Source organism: Larus michahellis, chromosome 2 (genome assembly GCF_964199755.1).
Source record: "Larus michahellis chromosome 2, bLarMic1.1, whole genome shotgun sequence".
Taxonomy (NCBI): Eukaryota; Metazoa; Chordata; class Aves; order Charadriiformes; family Laridae; genus Larus; species Larus michahellis.
The window spans coordinates 45,870,473-45,896,284 of NC_133897.1; the positions used below are offsets into that span (position 1 = coordinate 45,870,473).

The 25,812-nt window shown below is 39.5% G+C and overlaps 1 protein-coding gene across 2 annotated transcripts in view; it reads right to left on the reverse strand.

Moving 5' to 3' along the window:
• Positions 1–25,812, reverse strand: part of OSBPL10 (oxysterol binding protein like 10) — a 117,841-nt gene that overhangs the window by 17,055 nt on the left and 74,974 nt on the right. The window contains exons 6-7 of one of the 2 annotated variants that reach the window (XM_074575110.1): positions 24,573–24,724; positions 5,466–5,612 (exon numbers count right to left, since the gene is read on the reverse strand). In XM_074575110.1, the coding sequence (XP_074431211.1) occupies positions 5,466–5,612; positions 24,573–24,724 (299 nt within the window). Of the gene's footprint in view, positions 1–5,465; positions 5,613–24,572; positions 24,728–25,812 lie in introns of both variants that reach the window. The other variant, XM_074575109.1, reaches the window with a different exon arrangement.

Below are 25,812 nucleotides of genomic sequence, written 5' to 3' on the forward strand. Positions count from 1 at the left end.
GGTCGCTCCTGCGCGACCAACAAGGCACACACGAATTTGTCTAGAATCAAAGTGGCTCAATGATGCCAGGTGCAGATCAACAGCTGTCCTCTATTAAAGCAGTTGTTCTGCTTTCCTCTCTAATTCTTCACTGCATTTATTTTTTCCCTTTCCCGAAAGCAAAGGTTATTTACAGCAGGCAGGGAGCCACCCATCAATCATAAACACATTTGCTTTCCCCCCTGCCGCCCCAGCTTGCTGTTCTAAGTGGGACGAAAGCACAGCTCAGTCCTTCTGGATCCCACGGGTAATGAAATAGAAACTGTCAAACTTTTTTTAATCATTTAGTTCTTTTCAAAGAAAACTTGTAAACATGAAAAAAAAAAATATTCCAGTCACATCAGCTCAAACGCAGTCTTAACGGCTACACAGTAAGTCAACATACCACAACTGCAAAAAAAGATAACCGCTCCATTTGGTAACATACATGCTCATTCGCTCTCTCCTTCTGTATATTGTTTACACGCATATAGTCTTTATAGACTAATAATTTTTACAAGTTTAGATATAAATCAAGCACAGTTCTGTCTGTAATATTCCTCTGATCTACTCTGGAAGCCTTGAGGACTCTACATGGTCTCTGTTACCAACCTAATGAGGCCCCAAAAGATGCAGGACCTTAATTTTACACTACGCGTGGCAAACTACAGAGTGCTAGAGGCAGCCTACAGTCCCCATGGTGGTGTGACAGCGAGGGTCTGAGAAGACTTGTTTTTAGAAGTGAAATCCAAAACTTTGGAAGGCAAAGTGGAAAGGCAGATTTTCTTATGGTGTTTTTAGCTCTTTAAACAGTCCCATCTTACTTGCAGCACTCTCATTCTGACCAAATACTAATTATCCGATATAATCTTAAAAAAAATGCAATTCAGCATCACTGACCCTCAATACAGGATCTCATTTTAATGTAAATTGTACATTCCAAGATCAGGTTATCAAAGGGGAAACTGACAGCAAAACACACAGGAAAAAAACCCCACAACCCATCACTTCTGTCCAGAAATACTAGTAGTGACTACCATTTCACTGCACAGATTTAAAAGGGCAGAGAAACTCATCTGAATAAACAGCATTCTGCACCTCGTCACGTCCAAGTGCCTCTCTCTAAAAAGAGTGAACTTTATTAGCACGAATGGAGGAAAAGAAAACTACAGACCATCCTTAAGATGATGCAAATTTTATGGTACAACATTAAGACTGTAGTTTCATCCTGTTGTCTTGATCGTATAGTGCTCCTATCCACTCTTGCAAGTCCCAGCTGTGTGCTCTGCAGCTACGTACTTAATACAGCTACACCAACACAGCCACTAAATGAGATGTTATGAATCACTGGACTCTAATTTTTCAGTTTCAAGAGTCAATTTAAAATCTGAATAACGCTTGAACTCCAGCTCAAATTATCTTGCTTTAAAAGCCCAACTAAAATGGAAACTACACTCTTAATGGCAGCAGGAAAGGATCCACTGCAAAACGCAGAATAATTGAATTGTTTCCACAAAAGGAGCCAGAACTACGTATGAAAAATATTTGAGTTTTAAAGCTTACACAACTCCAGTGTTACAAAATATGCCTAGAAAACATTGCCTCTTACTAAATAATCTCATAGCTTCAAAGTCTCAATACGCGACACCACTACACACTAACATAGTCTAAAATAAAAATAAAATAAAAAGCACACCAGTCAATTTTTTTTTAATTGCCCCTATCTTGATTTTTGCAGAAATAAGCAAAACAGAAATAAACAAATTTGGAAGCGTACAGCATTCTTCTTGCCAGCATTGGACTGTCATGCACTTGTGCTAGTACTCTAGCTTCCGAAGGAAGGAGGCTTTTGACTCTTCTGCAGCCAAACAGAATGCACTGTCCAGAAAAATACACTTAGGATCCATGTTCTTTATGTTGTACTGGTTTTGGACTGGACTGCAACGATATTAATTTTTTTTTGGTAATTGCATAAAAAGTCAAAACTGCCGTATTTTTTCCTCTGAGAAAAAGCCCGCATGATAACCAAATGGGACACAAGAATTTCTCTAGAAAAAATACCAGGTTGTTGAAGTCTGAAGCAAAAAAAAATCTCCTGACTGCATTCTAAATTGTTAGAATAATCTCAGTTCTTTTTCTTTTCTCAGGCTTCAGGTTGAAAACGAAGCAGTTTAACAACCATTCTTCCATTTTCATTGAAGTTAAAAAGAGGATATTGGCTCAAAGCTTGACCATAATCTCCTAGGTTTGAATTCACCTATACTTAATTAGATCTGAATGCAACTGAGAAAAGTAAGAGCATGACTTCTTAAGAATAGAGATATTTATCCCCTCTACTATTTACTGTGGGGCAAACTATGGGTGTCAGCACCATTCCCTACTTTTTTCAGAAATCTGACCAAGGTACCCCACGCTGAGATGTCCGTCTCTTAGAGGTACAAAAGCTTTCCACTGTCATGTGTGTTGCTGTGGGAATAAAACAAGCTATTGTCATCCCACTTATATTTTAAAATTACAAGGTAAAAGTATGTTGACAAGCAAATTAAAAACTTCTGACATCGTGAACATACTACAATGTTAATTTACAAAAGGTTGATATTCTGCAGAATTACTGGCAGCCCTTTTACACAGAATGGCAGCCCTTTATTTTTAACACATATTAACTATGTAGGGAACGTGAGGGAATGCAGGGGAGCGATCACCCATCTGTACAAACTGTTAGCATTAATTACAATCCATTAGATGCCATTTGCCAACAAATTTATCAGGCTGTCAGCTCTTTTTAGCGCTACTTTTCATTTTTTAAAAGTCCAAAGAACAAACAATGTAGAAACTTATTTTTTCCCCAGCAATTCCAATTTTAAACGAGGTTTAAAGTCCTAGCCCAGTCCAAGGCATCCGTTTTGTACTAATTTCTGCTGCTGCAAACTGCTGCCCCCCCCCAACTCTCTCTAGCAGCTATTGAAGTCTATTTGGCCACCACAGCGCCTATCCTGTTCTAGCAAATCCCCATGCAGATTTAATACTTCATTGCGGGTGTTTTCCGTCACAGTAGATTTTCACCGTTTAACTCCTCATTAAAAGGCATGGCAGCATGGCACATAAGTGAAGCATCTCTGCGACATTAAATGCGCCTATCATCACTGTGGGAAACTGATGTCAGCGCAGGCAAGGCCAAGACTAACTACAAGCAATCACCCCAAAGGAAAAGGAAAAGATGCTGCTTCCTCTGATATGGTACATGAAGGTAATGATTATGCATCCAGAACTCAAAGCCACCAAGGGCTCAGAAGAGCTCTTTGTTCATGTGTGGAGCATGTTACAGTCCACAGCTCACAAAATGAACCAAAGAAACAACCCTCGGAGAAAAAACATACAAAAAACATCCCCTGGTATTAGCAACTACTGTGCCACAGCCACTTCCAGCAGAAGCTGACTAGCATCAAGGCTATCTGAAACCTGACTTTCAGAGGAATAACAAAAAATGAGAAGAGGTGCAGCCAACAAACCAAGCTTTATCATCTGTGGCCCAAAGGGCCTCATGTCAGTAAGCAAAGTTTATAAAAAAAGCAGCCAGCTGTCTTGCAATTTATTTTTTTTTAATCCTCAAAATGGTCAGAATAGTGATGTGCACATGTGGCACGTCTCATTAATACTCATCATATGTGTATTCGTGCATCACACAGACCAGAGATAGATCTGATCTGCCATATGCCTCTTTTCAGACTGTAGATTTTATATACACACATTCTGTACCCTAGTATTTTGCCATACTATAGATCTGATAATATTCATCACCATCCTCAAAAACTGTGCTCTAAGAACACTATGTAAGAAACAGGTTATCATATATATTTACCTTCCTACTTTTCTTATAAGTGTCTACACTTCTCTTATTTAGAGAGAAGGAGGATTTAGAAGAATTTGTCTTATTTACATTAATTGTGTGTCTTTGGGGTTTTGCTTCCTCTGCTGTGACAAAAAGATGACACTGGAAATTAGGGAAGAAAAATCTTGTTCGTTACCAAAACCAGAATGTTTTGAGACACAAGAACAACACATAAGGAATCTTTGTCTAATTTAAACACTATGGACTCAGACAGCCTCAGGAAACCAACACAGAAAAGAGTAAGAGCTATGAAAAATTGAGGAGCGTTAAGAAAAACAAAACCAAAAATGAACTGTACATAACCCCAGACATACTAAGAAGTGACAGGTATAAATTATTCACAAATGAACTGATGAAACTTTTGTTCAACGTAGAACAAAACATTAATTCCTGTGCAGCTATTCAATAGCTATACTTAGCAACAAATCATGGGATTGCTCAGTCTTAAAAATGTAAGTATTTTTAAATACTGTCAATTGTTCCAGAGGAAGCAGAAAAGACTATATTGAGAAAGCCTTATTTTGTAAGAAAGTGATACTAAAATAGATTTTGACTAATATGTTAAGATCAAAAGGAAAGCAGATGAACTCTTCAGAGTACCAAAATGCCCGTGAGAAGAATCTCCTACAAAGCTTCTTCATGCACAAGGGAAATTCCCTGGTCATTACAAACATTTTTTTATTTGTGGAGGGTTGTCAGAATGAGCTCTTCTTATTTGTGGGAAGCGGCTTATAGGGGTTTTATGTGTGGGGTTTTTTTAGGTAGAGAACCTTTGTGGAAGGAGAGGCTATTCCGTATCTTTACAAAAATACACTTGATTATTCATTAAGCCCCAGGAGAAGGTTTCACTGGAATGTAGGACTATTCAAAAAGAGGCATTCCCTGCTTCCAGAACATCTACCTCATTTCCAAAACTCTAAGGACTTATAAGAAACTTCTCAGATGCCGTAACTTCTCTGATCATGTCAGTACAGATAAGCTCATAACAATACTGGTTCCAGGACCAGAAGGATGCACAGAAGGTTAAACTGGTGAGCTGCTTAGCACAGACAAGAACAGTGACACAGTGAAGAGCGTAAATTCTTTTTGTTCTTTTTGTGTTTTTTTGGAAGCTGCCAAGTAATTAAATGGAACCCAATCCACAAAGCAGTAACTTGAGCACTTATCTCCTTCATTGAAACAACTGCAACTATTGTTCCTCAAAAACTCAGTGCAGCCTGACTTAACATACATGTGGGATACATAGACAACATATGGTTGCTCGGAAAGACTTACAAAAAAATAAGCAAGAGTTTCAGGGCTTTTTCTTCTTTTTTCTTTCCCTTCCCCCCACCCCATTCTCCCATACCCAAAATATGTGATGTGGTCACTTCAAGTGAAAGCCTACCTAGCAGGAGATAGTACCCCATAGCTCTCTGGAACTACACCTTTATAGCAAACTTCCCTGCCTGCAGGGGCAAAACATGCTCGGGAGAATCACATGTGTGAACACACACACACACAGAAGGATGAGAAGAAGAAAAAATAATGAACTATAAAAAAGATACAGTGTCCATACCCTGGTAAGGTCCATGCCAAGTTTGAGTTGAGAGATGAGATGGAGAATTACACTACGTTGATCATCCATGACTCCTAAATCCTCCTCTTCGTTATCTTCAGTATCTGTCATTTCTTCTTCAACTAGGATCAACTCAGAAGCTGAATGCTGAAATGAAAAGAAACATTACCATCTGGGCAAAAAGATACAGTATGTTTTTTTCCACTGTATATGTTTAAAAATGGAGCTGTCTCAATGGAACCAAAGACAGGCTCTGTTAAAACCAAGCAAAGATACAAGTTCAAAATAGAAAAATCCAGTGACGGGTTCACAGAGCATTTTGATCCTATCCTCAAAACAAGTGTGGTAAGTATCAGATGCTAATTTACACATTATCTTCTCATATTTATATTCCAGTGATGCCAGAAAAAAATCATAGCATATTGAAGTAATGGGTCTTTATTTATTAAGTAGAAGTACACAGCTGAAAATGAGTCTTCAAGAATTTGTTTCATAAATCTCTCCAGTAAATATTCACACTTCATATCTAGATGTTGCATGACCTGATTTCACACTGGTAGGGGTATTTTTTTTTCCTTTCCTCTATCCAACTTGCAAGTTACATACCAAAGAAAGACAAGACTATTAACTGAAGGAGATAAAAAGATAACTATAATTAAAGTACACACCTTTGGAAAAAAAAAAAAAGGACATTAGAATTTGGGGGTTAAGGCAATTCCATGAGTCTTTATGACATTTGCAACACTAAGGTGCTTCGCAGCACAACAATCCCAACGCTGCCCAGTTTCCAGACATACAAGCTGAAGATCAAGAGAAAGGTGTCATGCCATCTTCCTTCAAGAGGAGCTTTAAAGCAGAAAGGGATAATGATTTGTGACATTTTATTTCTCTTCAGGGTTTACAATATATTACTAACAATAACCCAAACAGGTGGTAGTTACTTTGTTGAATTCATCAAAACCACTCAACAAGCCTTCCAGATATGTATTCGGGTAAGCTTTTTGTACTTAAAAAATAGTTGGGTTATGGAGCTGAAAAATTTTCAGCCCAGCATTTCATTATTCCCCAAGGATTCAAGGCTGTAAATGAGACACTACCTGCAAAAGTTAGCATTCCTTCACGCTAAATAGCATTTCTGCAGAAACAGCTAGTTCGTTACATAAAATGAGAAATTTTTCATCTCACTGTGAAAGTCTTTGCAACCGAAAAGCTTCATTAAAACCAGCTGATATTCAGAATTAGGTTCACCTCTCAGGTGAACAACAGCTTGTGTAAGGAGAGCGTCCCCAAAATTTAGTTACTACACATGTTTCCAAGATTTGAATAAAGTCTTTTCTCTGTCTCTTTTTTTTTTTTTTTTTTTTTTAAATACTAAATAAATGTTTAGGTAGCTATTCCCAAAAGCATAGCTATTTGGTGAAATCCAAGGACACTTGAAAGACACTTTACTATTACTTTATTTAGAAAGTAGAATATGTAGATTACATAAAACAGAATCTGGTAAACTGTAACCTCAACAGCTTGGAGATTTTCAAAAGGACAGAACCACACTTTCTTCTTCCTACTCCCTCAGAAAATAAAAAGATAGAACAATAAGCCCTTTCCTCCCAAAATGCACAGCATTATTATCCAACTGACGCCTTACTGACAAGTTCAATTAACACAAAACCTGACAACCTCACACAAAATTATCAGTCGGGGAGACATAAAGCACCGAAGCCTGGCTCCGTTGTACAGGCTACGATTCATTGGAGAGAGCGTGGAAAAAGCAGTATCAGAACTTACAGTAGATGCTTCCACAGGAGGTTTCCCTTTGATCCAGCTTGACCTCATTGAGAGCACTGAGCTACCGAATAAGCACTGCTGCTTCTGTTACTGCCATGAACTGAGCTCGCGGCAAACAAGCTCCAGCAGGAATTAACAGCGCTAGAAAAAAAAGCAAGGGAACCTCCCCTCCTCACTCCCACTGCCTTTTTTTTTTTTCTTCTTTTTTTTTTTTTTGGCTATCTGACAAGTTGGAGAGCGCGTGCCGGATGTCAATCTGCTCCTTGCGTTTCCAGTCACATGGCATTGAGATCAGTGAGCTTAGCTGCACACAGCTCCAACTGGGAAATGGGGCTGCTCTTTCCCAAAGGACATCCTGGTGGGCTGCTCTCCGGGTCGGGGCGGGGGGGGTGGGGAGGGCACGAGGGAAGGGGCACAGGCGTGTGTGAATGTGCACGAGTGTGAGAGAGAGAGAACATGCTAGCAGGTAACATGCTTTCAAGTGAACAAATAACAGGTGTGTAACCTTTAGTTGTTAACAGCATCAGAAAATAAACAAATTGCACATCGACAAGTTCGCAGTCTAAATCATAAATTAAGAATCTGCTTGTTCTCCTGAAAACTGCATGTTCAGCCACCGACAGAAACCCTTCTTTCTTTCCTGCTAGAATAGGTATTAGGCTTTCCATGCTTTTCAAAGTGTTACTAACAAAATAGCAACTGCCTCTCATTGCTACTCTACAAAACGTTCACGGTGAGGGCAAGCAACCCTATAAACAATTTAGGTGCCCAGGAAAGTAGGGTTTGCACTGTTTTAATTGAAGGACTTCCTGCTAATCAGGGAGGGTAAGTACAACATAACATTAGGATCAAGCGTGTTTAACAACCATTCTGCAATAAGGACTAGAATTTCTATTATCTTAACTCTCCCCTATTTTAAGAACATGTGCAACGGCACCAAAAATCCCACAACTCTACTATTAGAGTTATCAACATACTAGTGGCCTTTAGTGCATGAAGAATGACATCAGCTGTCTGCATCTTTTCTCACTTTCCAAGAAAATAAGAACTTAAGTAGCAGTTTACAATTTATGTCACAGGAACTGAACAGCAGCTGGCATCAGTAAAAGCAATATCCTTTCTGTATTTCCCTCTGTTGTCATTAGCTGTTCTAGGTAATTACTGAACTCCTTCTTAAGAGCACAGAAAATGGAATTTCTTTTTTAACTAATGCGTATTTTCTTTAAAAAAAACAACCATGTAAGCACAACTCAGGGTGTGTGGACACACAGCCACAAAACACAAAGCTACTGTATCTTTAAAGCGTCATAAAAGTCCAATCAGGTTTTTAATTCTTTTTATTTCCACCAAAATGCAGTTTAGTAGTAACCCACGTGTAAGCATTCAGTAGAATGCAAAAGATTATGGCAAGTGATTATCCTTTAATGGCAGCTTTTCTGAATTATCAGACACAGACATACATCTCCCCCTCCCCCCCTTAAAATATAATATATATAGGCAAGCAGTGATTTGTTCCATTCCTGTGTGGTCAGAGCATGTTGTAAAAGCTATTGAGCTGTGCACAGTTCAGCCTGGGAATGAACAGCACAGCTAAGCTTCAGTGCTGACCCCGAGAATCAAATACTGAACCAGTTACAAATAAGCACCAAAAAGGGGCTTATTTTTAAAATTATTTCAATCAAAATGAGTTTCCAACACTGGGCTGAAGCACCAGGATTTTTCAGAAAAATCTGAATGGAAAACAACAGGGCATTTCTAGAAACCCCGTGAAGGGATTCACTTCAAAGTTTAAAGGCTGAAGACATAAAAACACACGCCAGCAGAGATCCATTTTAAACAGGTCACTTCATTATAACTGAGTCGATTAATTTAGAGAGGTCATCTGCTGGGAAATGAAATGGATGTTCTAGTCAGCAGTCTTCATCAGAAAACATGCCAATTCTTTTTGAACAGATGAAACCTGTAAGGGAAAGAAATTGTTTCTGAAGGAAACATTCCGCATTTAAAAAAAATGTCTTCAGGAAAAAGCCATTTCAAAAAGCGTGGGACAGAATCACAAGAGTGGGATAGAATCACAAGAGTTAAAAGCCACATTTCTGTAAAAGGGCAAACCTGCCTCTGCTCTTCCAAAACATCTTCCACAAGTTAATTTTTCAAATTAACTGCTGTGCTGGAAATTTATTTTAGATAATTAGTTCAGCTATAAGGCCCACAGCTTGACTTTCCAACATACTTCACAAAACATATCATGCAACAGTACTGTCAAGCATGACATGGATCTCACCCTGTTTACTTGTTTGGGGTAGGGGGGAGAGAAAGGAATATACAGAATCACAGCATCATTTAGGTTGGAATGGACCTCTTGAGATCATCTTGTCTCATATCCTGCTCAGGCACGGACACCTAGAACCAGTTGTCAAGGACCGTGTCCAGCTAGGTTTTGAATATCTCCAAGGATGGAGACTCCACAACCTCTCTGGGCAACCCACACCAGCGTTTGATCATCCTCACGGTGAAAAAGCATTTTCTGATGTTCAGATTGACTTTCATGTGCCCATTGCCTCTTGTCCTGTCACTGGGTACTACTGAGAAGAGTCCATCTCCCTGTCCTTCACTCCTTCCCATCAGGTATTTATACACATTGGTAGGCTCCCCTGAACTGTCTCTTCTCCGGGCCAAACAGTCCCAGCTCTCTCAGCTTCTCCTCATGTGAAGGATGCTCCAGAAATTTCAAATTTCATCATTTTTGTGCACCTGTGCTGGACTCACTCCAGTAAGTCCATGCCTGTCTTGTACTGGGGAGCCCAGAACTGCATACAGCACCACAGATGTGGCCTCACCTCTGCCAAGTAGAGGGAAAGGATCACCTCCCTCCACCTGCTGGCAACACTCTTCCTAAAGCAGTCCAGGATGCTGTTGGCCACCTTTGCCACAAGAATGCATTGCTGGCTCATGGTCAATTTGCTGTCCACCAAGACCCCAAGGTCTTCTCTGCAAGTGTTGCTTTCCAGCCAGTTGGCCTCCAGCCTGTACTGGTGCAGGGGCTTACCCTCAGATATCCCTGGATGCAGGACTTTCCATTTCCCTCTGTTGAACTTGATGAGATTCCTCTCTGTCCAGCCTGCCAAGGTCCCTCTCAATGGTAGCACAACCCTCTGGCTCATCAGCCACTCCTCCCAGTCCCCCTACAAACTTGCCAGAGGGTGCACTCTACCCCGTCGTCCAGGTCATTAATGAAGATGTTGAACAGTATTGGCCCCAGTATTGACCCCTGGGGTACACCACTAGTGACTGGCCTCCAAGTGGACCTTGTACCAGTGATCACAACCCACTGGGCCTGGTCATTCAGACAGTTTTTAATCCACCTCACTGCTCACTTATCTAATCCATAATCTATCAGCTTGTCTATGAGGATGTTACTGAAGATACAGTCAAAAACCTTACCACGGTCAAAGCAAACAACATCCACACCTCCCCCAAATGCACCAAGCTAGTCGCTTCATTGTAGAGGGCTATCACGTCAGTTAAGCATGATTTTCTCTATGTAAATGCATGCTGACTACTCCTGATCATCACCTTGTCCTTCATGTATTTGGAAATGCTTTCCAGCATTAGCTGCTCCATCACAGGCCAGCCAAATTGCAGCTCCCCAGACGTTACCAGAACATCCCCAGATGTTCCTTCTTGCCCTTCTTGAAAACAGGGGTGAGATTTGCTTTCTTCCCGTCTCCATGAACCTCTCCTAAACACCATGATCCTTTAAAGACAATAGATAGTGGCCTTGCAATGACACTGGCTAACTCCCTCCATGCTCATAGATGCATCCCATCGTGCCCCATGGATATATGAATGTGCAGCTTAAGTGCTGCTTAAACTATTCCTCCTCCACCAAGGGTAAGTCTTCCTCCAATCTTTCCCTCTGACGTCAGAGGCCTGGGATTCCTGAAGGCTGATGTCACCAGTAAAGATTGAGGCAAAGAAGGTATTGCGTAACTCAACCTTTTCTCCACCATAGTAATAAGCAGAGACCATGTGTGTGCTGACAGGGACACACTGAGGATTTGTATAGGACTCATAAGGCAATTCTTCACATAATTGCACCAAAATATTCTAAGAGTTTTCATTAAGGCATGAAAAAGTTTTTATGTAGTACAAAAAGGACTGCAGTCAGGAGCAAGAGGATAAGTCTTAGGAACTTTAAACTATGTCTTTTTATCCAGATGTTTTATGATATTCCAAGGGAAGTAGTCCTGAAATCTTTTTACATTCAAAAAAAATGCAAAAGATACTAAAAAAATAACACTGTACAAAACTTTTCTGCATTGAGAGAAAGACGGAATAAATTACTTGCAGGACTTGTTCAGAAGCAACATTAAGCAGAATTAGCATTTTCAGACTACGCAAGGATTGCCATATTTTCTGTAGAGTCACCTAATTACAATTAGTTCTACTAGTGCACATGAAAGTCAAAGGCCTCATTTTGATTTTCAGATTCCCTTCGTTAATGGTATAGGTTTGCAAGCATCATTTACACTTTCAATTGTGTAACTTGAGAGCTTGCAAACAGGTTTTCTGTAGGTGTAAGATTAAATATAACTCTGTAAGGTCAGAGAGCTTTAACACATTTACACTAAGGTGACAAAATTGGCCCCATAAGATTTTCACTAGTCTTAATACCAAAGTTAGAATTCTCTTCATAAAGCAGATATAGTAAAAATACCCCCAAAGTAGTAATATGTAATGAGCTGTTAGCTTCTTGCAGGGCTTGCCACCTTATCAGAATCTACAAAGCTGCAATAACTTGCATGCATCACTTGTCTTCTCTTCTTCCAGCATATACGCCTTCAAAATATTTCATTGCATTTACTGCCAGCTGTGGCATGCACCTGATAGAAAAACACGCAAGCTTACCGCACCCATGCCTCATTAGCAGTGATTTCTATCTCCAACGTAGCTTGTCCAGTAAACTGTACTAATTGAAACTATTTTATACACAGACTAGCATATTATCATATTCTTGTGGTGGGTTGACCCTGGCTGGATGCCAAGTGCCCGCCAAAGTCGCTCTATCACTCCCACTCCTCAGATGGACAGGGGAGAGAAAAATATAAGAAGGTAGGTTGAAATACGGACAGGGAGAGATCATTCAGCAATTACCATCATGGGTAAAACAGACTTGACTTGGGGAAATTAGTTTAATTTATTGTCAACCAAATCGGAGTAGGATAATGAGAAATAAAACCAAATCTTAAAAACACCTTCCACCCAACTTCCTCTTTCCCAGGCCCAACTTCATTCCCGATTTATCTATTCTCTACCCTCCTCCCCCTGAGCGGCGCAGGTGGACAGGGAATGGGGCTTGTGGTCAGCTCATCACACGTTGTCTCTGACGCTCCTGCCTCCTCACATTCGTCCCCTGCCCGAGCATGGGGTCCCGTCCCATGGAAGGCGGTCCTCCATGAACTTCTCCAACATGGGTCCTTCTCACAAGCTGCAGTTCTTCATGAACTGCTCCAATGTGGGTCCTTCCCATGGGGTGCAGTCCTTCAGGAACAGACTGTTCCAGCGCAGGTCCCCCACAGGGTCACAAGTCCTGCCACCAAACCTGCTCCAGCGTGGGCTCGTCTCTCCTGGGGGTCACAGACTCCTTTGGGTGCATCCACCTGCTCCACCGTTGACCTCCATGGGCTGCAGGGAGACAGCCTGCCTCACCATAGTCTTCACCATGGGCTGCAGGGGAATCTCTGCTCCAGCACCTGGACCACCTCCTCCTCCTTCTTCACTGACCTTGGTGTCTGCATAATTGTTTCTCTCACACATTCTCACTCCTCTCTTCCAGCTGCTGATGGACAGCAGTTGTTTCCCCTTCTTAAACTTGGTATCCCAGAGGCGCTACCATGGCTGCTGACGGGCTCAGCCTTGGCCAGCAGCAGGTCCATCTTGGAGCTGGCTGGCATTGGCTCTATCGAACATGGGGGAAGCTTCTATCAACTTCTCAAAGAAGCCACCCCTGTAGCCCCCTCGCTACCAAAATTGTGCCACACAAACCCAATACAGCTGTGAAAGGAGGAGTAATTCCCATATAGAAAAATGAAATTAAAACAATAGAAATGAAATAGAAAAAATTCATTTTACTTCAACCTAAATCTTGAAACCAACAAAATACTCAAGACACATTTACTTCAAACCCAGTCTAAAGACTGAAATCATAATCATCATCCATGCATTTCTCCTCTAATTTCCAAATGCATTGTCATCTACAGATTAGCAACTTCAAGCTTCACTGTAAGGTAGTAACACTTTCTTTTTTAAATATCCAATAAGCTCCTATATCTCTTTATACAAGCTTTTCTACTCTTCAAGAACAGTTCAAATAAAACAAAATAGAAAAAACTCTTCTCAACATTTACCACAACACCATTACACAATGTAGCAGAGGAAGGCGAAAAGAGGGTTTGAAAAGCTGTGGTAGAGTGAACTCAGGTCATTGCTTGAGCCCCGGCCTCCATCTTACTGTAGTGTTATTTATGCCTTGCTCCTGGTAGCCCTGTGACTGGTCATTGCAAAGAAAGAGTAGATTAAAGACAAAACCTCAAACACACTGAGATCCCGTACACCCATTGTAATCCGTACACCTGGATACCAAAGTTCCAGTGACTTCCAAAGAGACTTAAGGCTCCCCAGTGCTCAAAGTTTGATTTTTTTTAAAAAGAGACTTAACAAGTTCAGAACCAAAGCAGAGCTTAAATGGAGAATTTAGAAAGCAAAACTTAGTACAGCCCATACATCTCAATTTCATCCTGAAAACGTTCTCTTAAAGGTAGCAAAATAGGTGGCTCAAGTCAGATGATTTTCTTCACTTACTCTGAATATTTCAGAGGAGGAGCTGTCTCCTCTACTGCCTTTGTCAGTAGCTTTTGCTTTAATTGCTGGGAAAATTTTTGCCATAGTATTAATATGCAAAAAGTCTACCACCTCAAGGGGGAATCCACCCACCCCCAAACCCCAAAACACACACACCCACTGTCACACTTTTCCTAGTATTCAATCATTACAGCTTAGATATAACAATGATGAACCAAAAATGAAGTTAAGATACCTTAAAATATCAAAGCAAGTAACAAAGGATGACAATCAAATGAGAAGGATCTTACAATTAAAAAGCAAGCGCATTTATACACAACAACATGCTACTGTCATCTACATACAGATCCAATTGGCAAGAGAGTTACTTTCTCCGTCACACAACTGGATGAAGGAAAAATGTGGTAATAGGCAGATTGTCTACTTACCTTAAATTATGTATACCAAGAAAAATAATCCAGGCACATCTATCTGGATATATAAGTAACTGCTGCATCTGGGTTGTTTAGAGTGTGAGAGTGGGGTCAAAGCTTCTATGTAATCCTGGATACATTGTTCATCATTGATAGGTCAAAGCATAGAACATTTGGTAGAAAAAGCTTGCAACAGGAAGGAAAGAATGTCTACAAAGTGCTCAGAAATTAATTTCTTATCAAATTTCCTATTTGCGTTTGGTAATTCAGGTCTCCACAGAAAATAAAATTCTTCAAATTAGGACTATCAACAATTAAAACATCTCATTTTTTTGTGTATGGGTAATTTATATACGTTTTGTGGTTTGTTGTTTGGGATTTTTTTAATTGAATATGCTAAATACATTGGACGTTCAGAAAATCTCTCCAGCTAGGGTCAAGTGCAAGGATAAAAGGGTGTCAATGCAAGCAATCCATCTATCCCACAAGATTAATTGGATACAGCACATAACAGCAGAGTCATCAAGTGAACCAAGTAATACCTAGCTCTCTTTAGGACATCCTTCCTTCACTGCGAAGCAAGCAAGCAAAGTAGAAATGCATCTTGAACCTAATACTTCATAAATATAGACAGGCTGACATAGAGATGACGCAAGCACAGAAAATAATCACAAACCCTGTATCTTAGGTGACAAATAGGTCTGCAATCTTTTTTCTTCCCAACAAAACCAATCTGCCAGGCATCTGGAGGCAAGCACATTATATGGATATTCACTATTTTGAGAGCTTTACTATTCCTTTTTTTTAATGTTTTGCAGTACTATCTCCGGGAGCAGAAGTCTTTTCATCCTTAAAGAACAAGCTACGAAAGCTTCCTTTTCCTACACTGTAGATGCGTTTAACTCTGACGTGTGACCCTATTTAGGGGTAAACATAACAATATAGCAGTGATGAGGACCAGATAACAAGAGATTTAAGAAGAAAAAGGGTTGGTTTGTTGCTTAAAGAATAGGAAAAAACACATGTAACATGAAACAAAGCGCATCTATGCCTATGTTGCAGTATAGCCTGTGTAAGCCTTCAGAAAAAATACTAGAAACTAACCATGAAAGTGATAATGTTTGAGAATAAAGAATCAATCAGTGACTTAACATGCTTTTAAACAGAGATCCTCATTTAGGTTACCTACAGCACTGTAACCCTGTTACACACCACATAATGTTTGTTGGAAAACTTTTTCACATGTTTGTATCTTCTTCATAAGACAATTCCTCTTGCAAATTTCGATTTTCATAAATTTAAGGTAGTCAGTTCTGAAAATCTGCTGAAAAGCAGCTAATTCCCAAGCACAGACTCCACAGGAAAAGACTAAGTACCAGCACCAGTCCACACATCTTGTGAGCACCTTTCATGAAATGAGGGCTACTGAACTACAGCATTGTTTAATCTGAATCGTAAAACACAAGAGGACTTTGCAGTATTGCATAAATTCAGTAAGAACTGGGAATAAATATTTTTCATCACTGGTATCAACAGAAACGAACAGCAACATGAGACTACAAAAAAACATGTGCAAAGAGAAAAGCCCCACGGACTTGTCCTAAATTGAAGCAAAAAAACCTTGAAGGCTAGCATAAATCACAACAGTAAATTTTATGCTAACCTAAAACCACAAGAAATACAGTACCACATCATAAACAATTTTAACAAAACCTGTTCCTAATGCAATACAGATACTAGTGAAGAATGATTTCCTGAAAGATATTCGGTTTTGGTTTTGACAATCAAATTTTTTAGAAGCAAGATGGCTATAAATACAGCATCTTACACTATCCAAAATAAGTTACTCGTAATTTACAAGCTTACAAACCACACAGCGTGGCAGGACAGATTCCCATCACTGGTCAGGCAGGACTTCAGAGATTGTGATGGATCTGAAAGTCACATTTATAACTTTTGGGGAGCTAAAGACAAAAGACTGAACTGAGCTGCAGGTTGGTGAGGGAGACTAACATGGAGGGAAAGTATGGCAGAAGGCTATACTCTCCATACCTGTATATTAATATATATATATTATGTATAAATAATGTATAATACCCTGTATTAAAAGAGATCCTCTCTTGAATGAGATCATTGGGGAGAAACCTGAAGAACCAGGAGCAACTTGCCTCATAACCCCACAAAGAAGGGAAAGACAAACACTTTTTGGTAAGGGACCCAGCAGGTGATCTTAGTCTCCCACCAGAGAGTACAGCACAGCCCACTGATAAGGAAAGGCATCATACTCAAACGAACCTTTGCTCCCATTGATAAAATCCCTAGAGAAACTGCAACAATTTGCGCAGAGAAGTTGTTGGACCTCCACTGTTGGTGGTGTTCAAGACTTGACTGGACATGACCCTGAGCAAGCTGACCTGAGCAGGGTGTTGGGCTGCAGGACCTCCAGCGGTCCCTTCCAAGCTGGAGTACTCCATAATGATTCTGCTTGCAAAGCCCAGCAACTGAAAAGCTAGGAAGGAACAGAACTGAAATAATTCAGCCCACTGTAATCCTCTTTTATGTCGCTTTGTATGCTAGCTAAGCAAATTTATGACAGAAAAATGCTTCCACAATAGTCAATAATATACCATTCACATATGCAAAGAGGGCACAAAAAGATAGACAACTACAAATGTAACCTTTAGAATCATCTGGTCTTGCAATACTAATCTATATGTAAATCCAGTTGTCACAGTGCTATTTCTTGTATGCAATATCACATGCCAGCGTATTTGTAAAAGGAAAGAAATGGTAAAGGCATGGTAATACAAACAGTATCAACAATCGTTCCTCAATGCAACGCACTTATTAAACCATTCTGACTCTTCCTGCAATTTCTTGTCCCATCCTCCATACACATTCCCATTGTGGCCACACACACACAAAATAAAAAATAAGGAAAAAAAAAAAAAGACAGGCTCCAGTCTTGCAAAAGAAAAATAAATCATTATAAATCATACCAGGAGAACATTCAATGTGCATGTGGAACAAACTGAGCCTAGAGGATTGTCAACTTTTATACAGCTAAATTCTTGAGGCCAGTGGAACTCTCCACTTGAAAAGCTTCTAAGATTTGTTCTCAGGCCTGATGAATCGCTTGGTCCATCTCAGACTGAAGACAACTGTGCAGTCTCTCTACACTATAATGTGGAAGAGTCCTGCCTCTCCCATCTTCTCCTTCCAACTCCTCCTCTGAGACAAAGTTTTATAATTAAATACTTTCAACGCAGCTGTTTCCACATTCCAGGCTTTTCAAATAAAGAATCACTAGAATTCATCATCACAAGCAGAAAATGCTATTTTCTCCTACCAAAACCAGATGGAACAGCTGAAGCCAGTTTGGATGGTGCTTCACTGAGCAAGATAAAGCAATTCCAACCCGAGACAAATACTTGTTGTAAGAGAGTTCACCCCAACTTACTAAAGTCTAGCGAAGTTATTGACTGTTTTAATGAGATGGGTAAGCCTACTAATGAGCAGTATTGCCAAACCCACATGTATAAACATACTAAGAAATAAAACTGACAGCACAACGCAAATCAATTGTCACACAACAAATCAATTAGCTCACAATCCTGAAATAAAATTAACATTGGCTTCAGACTTTGTTTTGCAGAGGGCACAAGTTTTATAATGAACAGATTAGGCAATTGATCCATTTTAACTCAATTTTTAAGCTTTACTGCAAGGGAACCTGAGTTCTTTATATTCCAATGATTAGTTTTCACTGAATTTAACTGTTAATTATGGAATGCCACATGAACCAGAGCCTCAAGTTTATTCAAATTAGATGCAAATTTTGTATTAAAGCTTCATATTTTTATTTTAAGCAGAGTATTACTCTCAAATATATTAGCAGCTGGAATACATGCATTTTGGAGGTGAGAGCGAGTCAACAAAATGCAATGGCTTTGGCTGGATTTAATGTTATTAATTATTTGCATAAACAGTTTTATTAGAGATTGTTTGCTGACAGAGTAATTATTCCAGAAAGCTAGCAAAAAAAATAAAATCAAAATTAGCTAGATTATCTTAGTCATTGTCAGCCCCGCTGCAGCAGGCTTAGGGTCATTTAATTCTACTTTTAGTGTAATTGTACATTTAATCCTTAAATATACCTCCCTTGATTATCCTTAAATATACCTTCAATTGATTATCTCAGATTTCATTTTTCAGATGGTCTGCTAGTGAATGGATTAACTGGTACTATCTTTGCCTAGAGATTAATTTATCTATCCAGGTCATTACAGGCCATTTACTGCGCTCTTCGGCCCAAAAACTACTTAATCATGCAGAAAGCAAAAAGCAGAGCACGTTGAGAAATCCTGTAATGTCTGTACTAAACAGTGAAAAGGGACTCTCTGTAATACTGCAAATGTTACTTTCACACGCTGATATGCTCTCTTTCCATTACTGCACTTGTGGCTAGCACAGTATGTTCATCGCCAAACTGATCTCCCAACATCAATTACACAGCTTTATGTCAAGTACAAAACGGAACTAGGAAACACTAGGAACAATTTAAACTAGCAAACAATCCCCAGTCCTGGGAAAGTCTGCTGAGACACAGCTATATAGAGAAAAGGTAATACCGAATTAGAAAGCATTTCTTGTACCCAGCTTAGTTTCTAAAATTGCAGGAGTGCTTTTAAAATCATTTCTTAGCATCTTGACATTCCGTAATAGCTCTGAAGGCTATTATATCCTCTGTAAAGGATGAAGCATCGTCATATTAGGATGTATACTAACCTAGAGATAGAAAACAACTTCAGCTTGAAAGTGACTATCATCTGAAGAGATTGGACAAAAACACATGATCTTTTAAAATTAAGAACTAAAAAAATACAGTACACCCTGTAAATAGCACAGTTCCTTCTTACAGTTGAAAACGTCAAGGTTAAGATCATCTAGGGGACCAAAATATGTTTAATAACCTGGACTTGACTGCCCTTGCAATCACTACCACAATTAAAACCTGGTTTAGCAGTTAGATAATCAGAGCTAAAGCCTCAATCCTACAGAGCTAAAACTTCAATCCTATTAAAAAGACACTTCAACATGGAGCATGTGTACAGCTTCTCATGCGCACAAGCAAGGGAAAGTTAGGGACAGGAAAGCAGAGAGAACGCACAGACACCAGATCCGCAGGATGGAAAGAATCAGCTGGCATGGCATTTTAAGGCATAAAAATCACACGAAGAGAACTAAATCACAAATGTAGATACAGCATGATTTTCTAATCATCCTTAACTAAACTGTTAGATCAACAGAAGATTATTCCATCCTTCTCAGGTCCTGTGTAAGAACAGCCTGTTTCCCATTTATATTTGCCTGCCGGGGGAAGCATTTGGCCCGCAGTTACATTTTTTTAGCTCAGAAGGGGAATTCTAACACCCAAAATGACAATTATTTGAACTGGAACAGTAGCTCACACATGGAAGTGATTCACACCTTTATTCTACTTAGGCACCAAGTTTACTACAACTGAATTTACTATGAGACTCAATATTTTAAAACTAATCAATTTCAGCATTTGTTGAAAGGAATCTCAAAATTACAAACTCTTAAATGAAGGAAGCAGGGTCCCGTTTACCGCACAACAGACACAGACCAAGTTCATGTCACAGCTCTGAAGAGTGTACTCTGGCGTATTCCATACCAAATTTGTCCCGTTCGGCTTTAAGGGAAAAACCCTAAATAGTATCTTGAAATTATAACATAGCTTATGCCAAAAACTCCAAAGTGGTTTGGTAGGAGAGGCACAAAAGTATGTTATATCAACTCACATCAGATGGAGAATAGTTCTGTCCAGCTCAGCCCTTATCCCTGCTTCCACCTGATGTTTCAGGTGGACAGAACGAAAAAAAATCCAAAAAAGGAAACTTGTACCTCCAAAAAAGGAGGCTTATACCATTAAAAAGAAAGTGTGAAAAATAAAGAGAAAAAGGTGTTTGATCCGGCATTTCACTGTCAGGTGTTACTTCTTTCAGTGAAGATAACAGGCTTTAACTTCATGTTGTCCTATATCACAACCCTAGAAGAAAACTCATCTAGGAAGATGAAACAGCAACATCAAGAAAGGACATGATAAAATAGGCAAGGAATACACAAGAAAATAATCTCTGCCACAAAATCTTGTATTTTCTGAACTAGCTTAAACAATATCTCAAATGATATCCCTGCATTTGGAAGCTAGAAACGCCCTGAATAACAAAAGCCAGTGAACACCAACACATTATCTAAAGAGAAGAATCTTTAGCTGCTACATTATTTCACCAGGGAAGAGAATCTGCATTCCTGAAACCCTGACAGTGCGACAGACCAAAAAGAAAGGTTTTACATTAGTTATCTATGGCATCAAAACTCAACACCAGAACTTACTACATCCCTCAAGAATGCTTAAGCATTCAAAGAAAATTGCATCAGATGAGCCTTGTTATTCCAGAGGAGAATTATAAAGATCCACGCTTCTTCATTAACATACAAAAACCACGGCAGAGAACAAGTCATTGGTTTGTTAATGATTTTGCTTAATACACTGCTGCAAAGTGTCTACATGCTGTGCTGAGAATTAACACAGCTATCACTAAAGACGTTCAGCCACTTGGTCATGTTGCCAGGAAACTGCTGCCACTGGCAGCCTGCTATATGGGAAAGATTCCCCAGCAGTCATCCCTCTCCCCAGCCCAACATAACAAACATCTCCGTTTTCTTTTCAAAATCACTGCTGATGTACATACCTAAAATTATCTTTTCCTTATAAATAACACTCTATCATATAAGCAGCTGAGTTGGTTGTTCCTCAAGGGTACTAATTTAATGGCTTTTTCTATTTCAGACTACAGGTCAATTCACAATTTGTTTGGTCAGTACATCTACTGTATTACGCTGAGCGATAGCGAAAAAGCTCTCTCCCATTCCTTTGGGGTATAACTTCTGACTAAGAGATAGAAGTTATGTCATAAAAGGTACAGATTTTTTAAAATAAAAATCCAGAATCCAGTCAAAGAAGAAACTGGTATTAACTTTGATAACCACTCTCTTATAACTTCTGTAAAAGCAAGGCTCACTTCTTTTGGCAGGTATATTCTGAAAGCTGAGCCCCATTAATACACTACAAACTTCCTCAGAAAAAAGGATCATCCAGTGCCCAATTTGGGGTTTTTTTAAACAAAAATCATTAAGAGAAATAAGCTTCATCTGAATGACACTTGTGGATTCCTCTTTTCTTCTACATTTAAAAGAAGCTACCAGATAAAAAAAGAAATCAGGGTCTTCAATGTCAAAAATTTGTCAAACAATGACATCTAGATACATCTGTGCTCATGCCACCACAGCTATTAACAATAATAAATCTGGACTACGAAACAAGTGGGGTGTGACAATTTGCAGTTGCTTTTATATATAATCACACATCGTAAGTAATTAGGCACAGTCAGTGCTTTTATACCTTTTAAAATGAATTGGCTAGTTAGTGCCAAACCTAGGCTCCTGCCTTGGACACACAACAGGCCAGAATAAATTTTAAAATATGCTTAAATCCTGCACACAGAATTGTTAAAAGTGAGTTAAGTCAAACACCTTTGATGACTTTGTGGGGTGTCAGACATCATCTCCAGGGTGACCATCTGGCTCAGACAGCATCCTTAGCAGGGTAACAGTTATGCTGCTCAGAAGATTTTTCTCTTCTCTGAAGTCTGTTCTCTCACCCTCCTTTCTCTTGTCACAACACCAAGAAGCTCCAGCTTCCTGTTTGACACTTCACTCAGCTTGGGACAGCTGGGCAGAACCTGCAGTACTCAAAGAAAACTTCATCTCCTCTTCCAGAAAAGGATCTGACCACAGCAGCCAAGAGGTGTAGCCTCTGGGACAAGGCATGACAACTCGCTTGATCTGGAGATGAACATGAAACACAAAAGCTCCAACTTACGTTAGATGCAACTCTTCACCTCTTCCACAATTCCGGCTTTGTGCTTCAGCCCTCCAATGGGGCATTGATACCTTAATCAACATGATCAAAACTGAAAAATGTATCAGCTACATTTAAAAGAGCACTTCAAATCGACGACACGAAGTACAAAAGGACTCAGTGGAAGGGAAGATGCAGGTTTGGAAAGAGCTTCCAGGAATGAATCCTGATTCAGGCCACTTTCTTGGGGCAAAACCAAATTTCTGCTTAACAAACTATATTACCATACAAAAATTACATGCATCAGTCCTGATGCTTCTTGTTGGTCTATCAGTCCACAAACTTCCACTTACTGCTTCTGCCAAAAACACCATCTTCAGCTGAGCTTTTTAGAACTTAAAAATCTTATTTATTCTCTTTTTCTTTCTTTTCCTCCTTTTTTCTTCTTTTTTAAGGGCTAGCGCCCCAGGGCTTCCAAATGCAAGCCGCTGATTTCAGGAAGATTGCCCACAAAGCACTGAGGACTCTCTACTACAAACTCTGCTATGCTCCCTTGTTTATATCCAACTCTTCAAGGGTACTCCCTTCTCAATAAATCATGAGTTCCACAAGCAAAGCAGTATCTCAAGCCACACGCGCAACTCAGTATTTCTCATCAGCAAGCGAAGGGGAGGAGATTGGACTTTTAAAAAAAAAAAAAAAAGTAATTTAAAACAAGCTGTAAAGGCTCAACTCAACTGCAAAATGATACCCTGAGATGAGTTAAATCAGCTCCTGCTCTTTATGTTTTTGCTGCAAAGCCCATGTTTCCACATCCCATTTGGCTTTACCAGGCCAAAAAAACCCTAATGAAACAAATTGCAGACTATCAGTGAGTAAAGAAGTAACTCCCAAAACAATATTCTTAAATAGCCTCTTGTCTTAAAAACATACTATAAGAACTGCAGTTGGCTTATCTGAAAAAGAAATTACACAACCTCCTAATAAAAAGCAATTACAGGTAATTTAAACATTGTGATTAATGGACACTAGGAGTAACAGAATTTGAAATTACTTTCTAAAGATAGATCTGGAAGAGGACCAAAATAACACGTAATACTAAAAGAAAAATAATCTGGTTTATCCTTGGATTTTTTGAACTATACTCAATTCAAGATACTACAAAAGAACTGGAAAAACAAACAACTTTATTGATGTCCCCAGCCATTACACATTTTGTTAAAGGTGATATAATTTAATTTAAGCCATTCCAATTGCCAAAGAGCATTCATTAGTAGGGAAGGGTTTCTTCAGCTCTCTCAAAAACTTCCTCCCAGTTTTCCAGGTCTCACATGTTCCAGGTGCCCTACAATCTGTGGGGTCTCAGAGTGAAGTGTTTTCCTGGTGGGCAGCACTGGTAACCGAAGCAGACAGTAGAAGCTGGAGAAGTTTGGCATGGTGAGATGTGAGATTTCAGTGCATGAGATGCCTGATACGCAGCTGTGAGCCTCCTCAAAGAGTCGATGCTTCAGAACTGCCCTTTACCAAGTAAACGCCACAAAAGCACAAATCAACAGGCTGGAGCAGGATAATGTGGACAAGTTCTGCCCATAATTACTTAACAGGAAAAGGGGTCAGAAAATAATATAGTTTTCAACTATATTATTTTTTCAACTCAAAGAGACACCAAAGAGAAAACAGCAACATGGAAGAACAAGTAGCAAGCAAATGGTATGGTCCTAGCGCCTCCTGTCTATCTCAACCCAGCATAAAAATCAAACAGCTTTTTCTGGTGACAGAAAATAGAAATGGGTACTGACAGTCTGTTAATTGCTTTTACGACTAGAAAAGAGACTGTACACTCTCCACAGCCCACTGTCCAAAGTACCTCAGAGAGGCAAAAGCACACATCAATATCATCAATGTATTTTTCTAGTTTTGAGTGCACTTTTGCACGCAACTTAGCATTTTCACAACTAATTTCAAACAAAGAGGATACTATAAAAAAAATAAACCAAGTAATTAATAAAAGCATCCACCATCATACATGGTTGACATCTAACCAACGTCAAGTCTCAGGTACAACAGAAATGGCCTACAGAGACCTAGCACGCTTACCTCTGTATTTGGCTGCAGCGCCTGTCCATCCTGGGCTGCAGATGGTACTATCGCCCATGTAATGTTGGCACTAGCAGATGATAAGGAGCTGAGGGCACCATTTTTCAGTTGCTCTGTGGAGTGTGACTTGGGCCCAGGCCATCCCAGGATACCTTCTGAAGCAGAAAATGAGGGTCAACTTACAAGAGACAGATTACAGATTTCTTCCATTCATCTCATCATTCTACTAATATAAATGAATTGCTATCTCTTCTCTGCTTCCATGCAGTTTTACTTCAGTAACAAAATACTTTAGCATCTTTTATGCCAATTTATCTGTGATAAGTACTTTTTTTAAAAAAGTCAATGAAGGAAGATTTTAAAATGTTACTCCCACCACCAGACAGAATTATACATGAAGACTGTACAATCTGGCACACCTTGGTAATTAAGAAAGCATTTTCTATCCACTGTTTTCATAGTTACGAAGTTATCCAAGCAAACACTCCATTTCTTCTGCCTGAAATCAGGGTTTTAAGCTTAGCAGCTGTATTTTATTTCTCTCTGTATTGTTAAAAGCTCTTTCTAGATTAAGTGCCGAAATGCTCTACTGGTCCCAAGACCACGGTTTAAAAGCGGTCTATTAGAAAGATACATATTAAATATGAATCAGACAGAACTAGATATCAGAACAACCCTTATTTCTGGGGGCACCTGATTTCAAGGATGGGACAGTATTTAAGGATGCCCAAGACAGAAAGAACAATCAGCTAAGGCGACTGCAGGGTTGTTCCTGCCTTAATGCTCTAAAACATAGTATCAACATTCAAATCAGTAGCCCTCAGCACAGGGCTTAAATTTCAGCTATTAATTACACACTGCTATAAAATGCATAGATATGGATGAGAAAATCGCAGCTCTTCAGTCATTACCATAATTTGTGTATGAAAATACAATTAGTGCCACTGGGAGGATCTCCTCTCATCACTGACAACTTTTTAAGATGACCCAAATCAACACAATGTACATTAAAGAACATGCCATTTCTATTCTCCCTATCACAAAGGGTCACCAGAGGTTGCCTCCTAATTAAAGTAAATGGTTTGATCTGGTGAGGTAATGCTGTGTAATATTATAAATGGGCCGCAAATTCTATACCTAACCTCTTACCAAATTCTAAAGATAAAATAATCACAGAACATTCCTCTCATCCAAAATGGCATTAAATTATGGTGACATGACAGGAGCTCAGGCCTACTTG